This window comes from Podarcis pityusensis (genome assembly GCF_964106645.2).
Source record: "Podarcis pityusensis genome assembly, chromosome: 2".
Lineage (NCBI taxonomy): Eukaryota > Metazoa > Chordata > Lepidosauria > Squamata > Lacertidae > Podarcis > Podarcis pityusensis.
Window position 1 is genome coordinate 123762682 of NC_138029.1, and position 10159 is coordinate 123772840.

A 10159-nucleotide genomic window follows, 5' to 3' on the forward strand; every position below is an offset into this window, starting at 1 on the left:
CTGCTGGAGTTCCGTGATAGCACTATCAAAATGAAATGTCATTTGAGAAAGAGGAGGTTAGCTTCTAAGCACTAAACTGACTTCTGTGTCTTATGGTGGTCAGTACAGGACGTATTAAACTTTTGAAATCAATACTGATTTAAACTAACTCTCCCGTCACCTCCTATCCTCTCTTGACTCATATGTTGGGCATCATCACTCCACAGCTTTTTGACATTTGAATATTTCATTTTATACCTGCAAGTAGCTGCATTTTATTATTGCCATTCTGCTCAGATCCCTACAATGGAAAAGAATGTACAAAGATTCAGATGGCATCTTTGCTTTTTGTCGTCAGATGCTCCTTTGTATTCAGACCAGGCCTGAGTAAAATAATGTAGCACTTGGGAAGGAAGATGCAGCCCAGAAGCCCAGCACTGGAGGCCAACATAGAGAAGATCTGCACAGCTACCATGTATTTCCCCTTGGTGCTCAGGTAGGTGGGCACAAAGGACACCCAAACACTGCAGAAGACCAGCATGCTGAAGGTGATCAGCTTGGCTTCATTGAAGGCCCCAGGCAGTTTCCTGGCTAGGAAAGCCACCGTGAAGCAGAGGGCAGCCAGGAAGCCCATGTAGCCCAGGGCACCATAAAACATGGCAGAAGACCCTACATTACATTGCAGGATAATCTCTGCAGGTTGGGAGTGCATATCAGTGTCTGGGAATGGGGGAGAGGTCCCTAGCCAGGTGATACAGATGACAACTTGGACACTGGAACATGAAAGGACAACAGTGTTGACCAGACTCTTCCCCAGCCATTTCTTCACCCTGTTCCCTGGCTTTGTGGCCAGAAAAGCCAGCACAACAGTAATTGTTTTGGCCAACAAAGAAGAGACAACAACTGAGAAGATGAGGACAAATGTCATTTGTTGGAGAAGACAGGTGGCTTTTCTTGGCTGGCCAATGAAGAGCAAGGAGGACAAAAAGGAGAGCAAGAGGGATACAAGGAGGATGTAGGACAGGTCTCTGTTGTTGGCTTTGACTATGGGAGTTTCTGAATATTTAATGAAAATTCCTAACACCAAGCATGTGATTAAGGAGAATAACAAGGTAAAGAAAGACAAGAGAATCCCCAAATAGTCTTCATAGGACAAGAAAGTGATAATCTTGGGAACACATTGATCTCGGTCCTTGTTTGAGTACTGATCTTCCAGACATTTGGTGCAATGGTTTGCATCTGAAAGTAAGATGAGTGATTTCAGTACCCAGGGTCTCAAGCAAGGGACATTCCCAGCCCTGACCCGCAGCTACTATGACTTGAATTGGCAATCTTTTGCATGCAAATCAAATCCTGTGCTACTGAACTACAGCCTTTCAATCAGCAGAAGCAGACACATCTGAAGTTTTCCAGGAAAGCTGCTGGCAAGGCTGGTGGAATGGGGTGGGCACCAAGCAGGCGAAAACACATACTGTTTCCTAGGAGGAAAGCATGGGTCTCACATGGGTCACCAGAAGAGAACTTTCAGAGAAACCAGATGTCCTATTTCTAACGATTCTAAGAGAAAACCCAATTCAAAATCAAACCACAGGGAGTCTGTCATCACTACACATGATGATGATGATGATGATTTATTTATACCCTACCCATCAGATATGCCAACCTTGGGTAGAGGTCATTTTTTATGGGGGGGGCAGGGATAAAATGAAGAAATAGCATTGTGTTGGACAGGATCACAAAAGTTGTCCCTCGCTTCCTGTTTCCATGGCTGACTCCCATACGATCGAATCCCAGCCATGCCGGTAATTCAGGGCTGATAGGGGGGTAATTAGCCCTGGCAGACTCCCCAGGGTGGGGGAGGACTGTCTCGTAGACCCACAGATTGTCCAAGATTGTCAGTTTGCATCAAGGTGCAAGTGACAGGACACTGGGTCCCGGAGCACGACACGGCTGGCATTCTCCGATGTCACTCTCATAGCCAGAAATATCTGTTTGATGAAATAATTGGATTTGGACAATAAACAGACATAGTCTGGACCGAAGAAGATTAAGAAAAAACCTGCAGAACTGTACAGTCCCTGGTGTTTAAGCTCGGGCTTCAAAGAGATTCTCATCATGGTGTTTGGATTACGGAGGTATTTGGTATGTCTTTTTTCTCTTCTTAACATCTACATTTGGTTTTCTATGCCAAGCCTCATTAAGAAACCTGTTATTATTATTTTAAAAAAGAGTACAGATGGGCTTCTATTTATAATTAAGTATTCAAATGTACAGCTTTACTCAGACTTGAAAGACTTGATAAACATAAAAGAAGAAACAAGATGGCGTTTGTTAATATGATGCAGCACGGAAAGATGAGAATTCCTCCCTTTTTCGAGGGGAGTAGGAAATATTTGCTGGCTGACTTTTTGTAATATCTTGAAATAACAATTTGGGATAACATATAGTGCAGCTGTTTGCAGAAGTTTTTCACTATGAGAGAGAGAAGGCTGAATGGATGTCTAGCAGCCCTTCCCTCTAGGGCCCAGAGGGGGGAGATTGTGTGGTCTCTGAGAAGGCTGATCGATCACCAAATGACTTATATTTGTGGAACACAATTCATTTACATTGCAATATTGCAAACAGTCTCCCCAACAATCTATAGTAACAACTCAACAACGTGGAAGACACTGCGTCACTAAATCTCAAAAGAAAGGTTTGGACAACAGCCTGAATTGGAGTGATTTAACAACTTGGGAGTTGCTGCGTCGTTAAACTTCAAATGATAAACTTGGACAACAGCCCGGATTGGAAGATTGGAATGAAGTCAGGAAAAGCTGCGCTGGTAAATAGACAGTTGGAAAAAATATATTTTTACAAATAAAGCTGTATTTGATGACTGAAAGGACATATGACTTTTGACATGACTGAGAATCGCATAGCCAGGGGCGGAGAACTTTAAAGTGTTAAAAGCAGAAGGCAGAAATATGAAAACAATGAGAAGAGGCAGGACTGAAGATTTGGAGATATGCTTCAGAGGTCCAGACTATGGGGAACCTGGTAAAATTAATAATTACAATTTGGACTATAATTTGGTCTTTTTTATTTTAGTTTCTTGTTTTTAATTGGATTATGATACGGATATGTTGATTGGCTGTTTTTATTGGAAAATTAAAAAAAAAGATTTTTAAAACACACACACTGAAGTTTCCCTATTCCTTCAAAGCCGTACTTCTCTCACTTGCCTTCCACAGTAGAGACTGTCCCTTTTACACAGGGAGCACAATCATAGCAGCAAAGTGGCTCTCCTTCCCGGATGACCTTGACATCCCCAATATGACAGCTCTCAGCACATCTGGAATGAGGAACGGTCTGCCCATAAAGAAAGATGGTCAGGAGTTAACGGTCTTTCTATCCATGCAATAATAGTGGAGCCAATAGTCCCAGCTCCTGCCAACCTTGCAGGTCTAAAGCTTACTTGTGCAAGTAGATAAATAGGTGTAGGAAGGTAAACAGCTTTCCCATGCATTCTGGCACTCGTCACAGTGTCCACTTGCACCAGAAGCAGTTTAGTCATGCTGGCCACATGACCCGAAAAAAGCTGTCTACAGACAAATACGGGCTCCCTCAGCTTGAAAGCAGAGATGAGTGGCACACCCCATAGTTGGATTCGACTGGATTAAACTGGCTTTAACTTTACCTTTACTAAATTGTTTAGGGAATTTTAAACAAAAATAGATTGTGAAGACCTCCAGCAGAACCTCTCCAAACCTCAGTGACTGAGCAGTAAATTGGGAAATGTAATTCAAAGCAAACAAGTATGAAGAGATGCAAGTTGAGGCAAAAAATATTAATTTCATAAATATGCTCATGGGAGTTGAAGTAGGGATGACTCTTCCTACAAAACTGAAATCTCTTTCAATCGAAAATCCTGTTTTCTTTTTCTTTTTTGGATCATAATCAAATGTATCCGAATGATTTAACCCACCTTATTAAACCAAAGGGGCCACACAATGGCATCCTGATCAATGGTGACTTTTACGTCTGCGGATCCCTGTGTCTCCATACTCCCAACTTTCCCTACGTGAAGGGAGTCATTGGCAAGCATCACAATGTTCACCACGTCAAATTCAGCTGTCAGGTCCCCATTCTCATCTAAATATACTCCACCCATAGAAGCATTGTAGAACTGAAAATCACTCAGGAAACGGTGGAACTGGAGTGACAGAGAATATGGCAGCATTTAAGAAAGTTGGCTATTTCTGCCCAGTTGGTTCACATATAATCTAGGCACCTAGTGGCCATGGAGTATTTTTCTATTTAATGTTCTCAATATACTTGAGGTCTTTCAAAATGAGCTCTTCCTTCAGCTGAGTAGCCTAAGAAATAGGTTCCATCCAAGATCCTGTGAGTTGGGGTTGGAGAGGGTATGGCAGCTCCTCTCAGAGTCCTGCTCCAAGCGGTGGCTGCAGCTGTGGGTCTGGCTGCAGTTGTGGCAGCTACCAGTCAGGCTTTAGACTTGCAGACCAGGCATTTCATGAGGCAGGCTGGTGACCCTTAACCAGAGTGAGAGGCTGGTTGAAAGGGAACTTGGTTTGGTGGAGTTCCCTCTCTGAATGAGAGGCAGTGGGGGGAAAGTAGCTAGGTGGGTAGGGGAGAGCATGGTTGGAGTGGAGGGTGGGCTGGCCACCATCGGGGGTGGAGACCTAGGTGTTTGGTTTCTGTTCCTTGTTCCAGCCCTCTCACACCACCAGAGGTACTAGTAGCAGATCTACTGAGCCCTCTAGTCTGGTGCTGCTACTACTGAATGTCAGATCAGTCCATATTTAAAACATGCTGTTCCATGATTTGATTGCCCATGAGTGGGCTGATTTGGCTTGCATTACCAAGAGTTTTTTGATCCTAATAGCCGCTTGACGGTGGATCTGCAGAACAGTCTCCCTCGGTAGGTTGTGAACACTCCTTCATTGGAGGTTTTCCAAGAGAGGTTGGATGGACATCTGTAAAGGATGATTTAGTTGAGATTCCTGCATTGCAGTAGCATGGAGCAGATTCATTGCAGTAGCATGGAGTAGCATGCAGTAGATTGCCTTCCAACTCTCCAGTTCCATGATTCTATGATTTGGGTGAGGGAGCTGGGTGGCCTGAACTTACCTAGCTCTGCCCACCTGAATTTTTGATACTGCCCAAGACTAAACTAGGGGGTCAAGGCAGGTGAGTTGCTATTGTCTACAGGGACACCATCTCCTTGACCAGGGAGCCTCTTGACCTTGGAAAGGGTTTGTGGAGAAACTTTGGAAATAAAAGTCATTGAACTTCTTACATGCAGTAGAATTCTATCTTGCTTTAACTTTGGAATGCTTTGTTTGTCTTTGATAATTAGGAAAGAGTGAGATGATTATTTTGATGAAAATAATTATGATGGTATACCTAGGAAAGTATATGAATGGAGATTTAAAATGAATGTGATACAGAAGGGTCTATCAGTTCTATATGAATCAATTTTCACCAACAGTATTTTATAACCTTATTTATCTCCTTTTTTAATTCTTGCTTTGTTGTTGTTTAGTCATTTAGTCATTTAGGACTCTTCGTAACCCCATGGACCAGAGCACGCCAGGCCCTCCTGTCTTCCACTGCCTCCCGCAGTTTGGTCAGACTCATGTTTGTAGCTTCAAGAACACTGTCCAACCATCTGGTCCTCTGTCGTCCCCTTCTCCTTGTGCCCTCCATCTTTCCCAACATCAGGGTCTCTTCCAGGGAGTCTTCTCTTCTCATGAGGTGGCCAAAGTATTGGAGCCTCAGCTTCACGATGTGTCCTTCCAGTGAGCACTCAGGGCTGATTTCCTTCAGAATGGATAGGTTTGATCTTCTTGCAGTCCATGGGACTCTCAAGAGTCTCCTCCAGCACCATAATTCAAAAGCATCATTCTTCGGCGATCAGCCTTCTTTATGGTCCAGCTTAATTCTTGCTTAATTTCTGTTAATTAAAGGAAATGGACCTACAAATCTGTCATTGAACGAATCGTTATTTAAAATGGAACAATATCCATCCAGATCATTAGAGAAGAAACATGAATACCTGTGATGCTTGGACTTTTTCATCTTCCAACCTGTTCTGACCCATCATCACCACCTTCTTGGGTCTAGAGGAGTACGCAGCATTTAAGGCATGGGCCAGAGCTCGGACAGTGTTGTAAATGCTGTAGGTGTCCTGAAACAGGCTCCTTTCAAGGACTTCTTGAGGGAAACCTGAAAGGTTCTCCTTCACTCTGCATCGCCTCTGGCCTTTCACAGATAACACATGCTTTGAATATAAGCAATTATAGCCTTCAGGCCAACATGGATGGAAATTACTATAGGGGAAAGAAACTGGCAGATTACCATCATGTTTTGATCTTTTTTTGGTCTGGAAAAATAAAGATAAATATCCATGAATGTGTTTGTTCTCAAGTATTTCCGGAGACATGCCGCAGCTGACATATGAGAAAGCTATTGTGATCCAAACTTTCCCAGTAAAGGGTTTCAGGGTCTCACCCACTATTTCTAGCGTACGTGCGGCTTCTAGGGTGGACTGAAAGTCCCCATAGTAAAGAAACACATTGATTCGCCTGTCCATGGAAAGTGAAATCTTCTGCCGGAGCTTTTTGTATGCATTGGCTATAAAAAAGAAGCCTCGTAAAATGGTTTGTGAGAATTCAACACAGACACCGCCCTTAGCAAGCACAGGTGCGAAGGTGCTCAGAAACCTTTTTCCATTGTAAGTGTCAGCAGCTATGAGCCCGATCCAAGTCCACCTGAAATGCAGGAGTAGTCTGACAATCCCTGAGCTTGGGGGTGCTTCATCTGGGGTCAAACGGTAGAACAAATGAGATTGTGTTTTGTCAAGCGCATGATGAACAGAAGCATAACTGACCTAGGAAGAAAAGGAAGATATAGACGGATTTATTGGTCAACTGGAAATTGTGGTCAGGGAGAGCAATATTCTCCGGTGCTACTCTGGAAAGGAGATTTAGGACACTTATAGGAAATAATACACTCTGGTCAGTGACCGAAATAAATCAATTCATTCATTATAGGCAACAATATAACATGTCTTCAACATCATTTCAACCCAGAATGGCCCCCCCCCCACCGATGTTTGAGGCTATGTAGAGTTAAGATGTGTTGCATTTTCTACTTTTAACATTTGGTTCGGGGAAAGGGGTCAATTTTTAGCTCAATTGAGTGTTAGTTTCACATGAGTTTCGTTCCTTAGATTTGTTTTTCTGCCCAGTATTTATTATTCCTCCATCTTAAAGTCCCCTGGCAGGTTACCAAAATAGGCTTCTGTGAAGCCATCCCAGAGATGTCTTCTGGAGGCTGCATTTCTGTCCCTCCAAAGTATGATTCATGCCCTGTGTAAATTGCTATTTTCCTAGAAAAAGAGGTGCCAGAACTCACCATGAACCCTTGTCCTCTTATAAAGTGCCGACTGAAAAAAAGAGTCTGTTTCCCCCTTGTAAGTATAAAGTGCTTAGCAGCTCACAGTACACATCTTGTGAGCTTCCTGTTGTAACTTCTGAGAGGCATCTCTCTTTCCAAAAGGCATGTTCCCCCCTTAGTCGGCTCTGATGGTGATTCTCTTTTGAAAGCATTCTTCACCCAGCAGTACATATCCTTCAACATAAGAAGAGGCTCCTGGATCAGGCCAGTGGCCCATCTAGACCGATATTGTGTTCTCACAGTGGCCAACAAGATGCTTGTAAGAAACCAGCAACTCAGCACCCAGAAGCATTGGTGCCTCCAACTAGGGATGTAGATCACAGTCATCATGCCTAGCATTCATCAATAGCCCTTGCCTTCATGAATTGGTTTAATCCACTCTTAGAACCTTCACTGCCTCCTCTGGGAGTGAGTTTCATAATTTGCTTCCTATTCAAAGAAATGGCTGTTCTCTGCATGTTGCCCATGCTAGTGTATTCATACCTGGGGGATTTTGTAGGTTCCCAGCATAGTTGAAATCTGGAGTGAGGTGTCAGAGTTGACCCCTTCAATGAAAACCAAGGGCTTCTTCTGTTTTCCGCAGTGGTAGTTTGGGACATTGGCCCTTCCAGGAGAGAGCAGATCTAGCGTGGCATCATAGGTCATCCTTGCATTGAAATGATTCTCATGGATGTCATAGCCCAGGGTGATGTTGGGTAAGATCCTGGGGTCCTGGTTAATCTCATGGATGGCGATCATGAAGGACAGGAGATTCCAGTATGCTCTTGTCCCTCTTTCTCTGTAATAAACATGAAGCCTAATGTCAGTCTCCGTTCAGTGAAAAGTGTCAAGTCCCTGCTTTCTAAGTCCTGGAAGAAATTGCAGTCACAAGAATGAAGCAAAACAGAACATCCACATCACATAATCAGCCATCTGTGAGTTTGTTGGAAAGTGAATGGCTGCTTGCCAGTTAAGGAGAGATAGAAGCATATTTGAACACTTAAGTGCTGGAAGCAGAGAGTGAATACCACCCTCAAATATACTGAGCAAAAGTTTGTAAAAGGACAGGGCACTAGTTCAAGGGGAGTGGTAGGTTATAAGAGTTTGCTTCCTTATTTTTAAAAAAGGTAGAGGAGATGTAAAGTAGAGACCTTTACAAGTTATATAATTCCTGCATCTAATTGTTATTGCTGTTCCTATCCTATTTAGTACCAAACTTTCACCCTAAGGTCCCAGGGCAGGTGAACTGTACTGGCTGCCAGTTGATATCTAGACTCAATTCAACGTGATTATATGTTAACTTTATAAATACATTGTGACAGTTTAATAGCTATAGTCCTGCTCCTTTCAGAGGAGTGCAGATCAGGCCATCTTCACATTTCCCAAGTCAAGAAGTTGGGACGCAGATGATCTCTGGCTCTTCATGATTCACCATCAATTTGGTTTTTTTCCAGTGGAAAAAAGAAAGGAGGGAAGCAATGCCTATGCATTTTGTGTCTTCAGTGGGCAAACTCTAGAAAGCAGGACTTGTCCCTGGCATATAAGCATTAGAGGCCTGGGCAATCACAGCTGAGCATAATACTATTAAACAAGGTCCAATGTAGATGCCTACCCATTAATCACAATCTTATCTGCTATGCTGAAATTGCAAGGGGAAAGTACAGCTTACCTTACAATGTAATTGCAAGGGGGGATAAGGAAATCGTGTTCAGGATGAACGGTCTGTAATGTAGATATGACCCCGCTTATGAGGTGGTCTCCTGGCTTGTAATAATTCGTTGCATCTGGATGATCCCTTCTCAAGTTCAATGGGCATTTTGCTTTCCATATCCTAGAAGCTGCACAGCGAAGCGGCAGCAGCAACAACAACATCAATAAGAGCCTCACTCTGGGTCTGCCTCCTGTCATTACGTCTGTTGTCACTGCTCTCAACTTAGCAAGAAGCGAATTAGATGAAGCCCAAAGTCTCCAACAAGACCGAAGCCCTGGAGAAAATGTGAGGAAAGGGAGAAACGAACTTTCACACTGGCGGAATCCCTGCCTGCCTGGAAGATAAGTCAGGGCCCTCGATAGCATAAGACGTCTTTAAAAATGCAGCAGGCATTTCAAGCTTTTGTTTCTGAAATATCTGTTCTTCGTGTCAAAAGTGGGTACATTTGTGAGTTTTGCTGAGGAATAAATCACTATGATTATGATAATTATGTAGGGAATATACATCTATGGAATCATTGTGGAGCTTGAGCAGCAGCTGCAGAGCTAGAAGAAAACATCACAATCTGTTTTCTGATGCTCTAGAGGGTAGGACTTGAATCAATGGCTTCAAGTTAAAAGAAAGGAGACTAAACTTCAGGAAAAAGTTTCTGACAACAAGAGCCATTTGAATAGTCCCCCTTGGGAGATTGTGGACTTTCCTTCCTTGGAGGTTTTTAATCAGAGTTGGGATGGCCATCTGTCATGAATGCTTGGTTGAGATTCCTGCATTGCAGAGGGTTGAAATATATGCCCCTTGGGATCCCTCTTCCAACTCTACACTTCCGTAATTCTATGATTCTATGTTCACCAGATAAGCCAGAATCAAACTATTTTTTCAGGACATTTTGGGGCCTGATATGATGAACCTCTGCTGCCTGATGGACTTTTTTTATGCACTTGAAGCCTCCTGTGCCAGTCGAATATTATATTTCAGAGTATTTGTATCTCTCCCCATCACCTCATATCCTCTCCTGACAAAGTTTTT

At 43.2% G+C, this 10159-nt stretch overlaps 2 protein-coding genes across 3 annotated transcripts; both read right to left on the reverse strand.

Annotated features, from left to right (window-relative positions):
- Positions 1-229: 229 nt before the first annotated feature.
- LOC308465513 (vomeronasal type-2 receptor 26-like) lies at positions 230-1936 on the reverse strand (the record flags this gene model as incomplete). Its single annotated transcript, XM_080985476.1, has 2 exons — positions 230-1288; positions 1859-1936. The coding sequence occupies 2 exons, from the start codon at positions 1934-1936 to the stop codon at positions 308-310; spliced, it is 1059 nt and encodes a 352-aa protein (XP_080841602.1). The 3' UTR covers positions 230-307.
- On the reverse strand, positions 1287-9644 carry LOC308469609 (extracellular calcium-sensing receptor-like). Of its 2 annotated transcripts, XM_080992314.1 has the most exons (4): positions 9092-9644; positions 7927-8221; positions 6041-6874; positions 1287-4174 (listed from the first exon to the last, which is right to left on the reverse strand). In XM_080992314.1, exons 1-4 carry the CDS (start codon positions 9496-9498, stop codon positions 3938-3940), a joined length of 1773 nt encoding a protein of 590 aa, XP_080848440.1. In that variant the 5' UTR covers positions 9499-9644; the 3' UTR covers positions 1287-3937. The 2 variants fall into 2 exon arrangements, with proteins under 2 accessions (XP_080848440.1, XP_080848441.1); XM_080992315.1 differs by lacking the exon at positions 9092-9644 and having other exon boundaries at positions 7927-8396.
- Positions 9645-10159: the final 515 nt, after the last annotated feature.

Coding starts and splice junctions, on each gene's coding strand:
- LOC308469609 (XM_080992314.1), bottom strand. CDS start 9,498: ATGCTATCGAGGGCCCTGACTTATCTTCCAGGCAGGCAGGGATTCCGC. Junction 8,222..9,091: donor CCTTGCAATTACATTGTAAG/GTAAGCTGTACT, acceptor TGTTTATTACAG/AGAAAGAGGGACAAGAGCAT. Junction 4,175..6,040: donor AAAAAGTCCAAGCATCACAG/GTATTCATGTTT, acceptor CTGTCACTCCAG/TTCCACCGTTTCCTGAGTGA.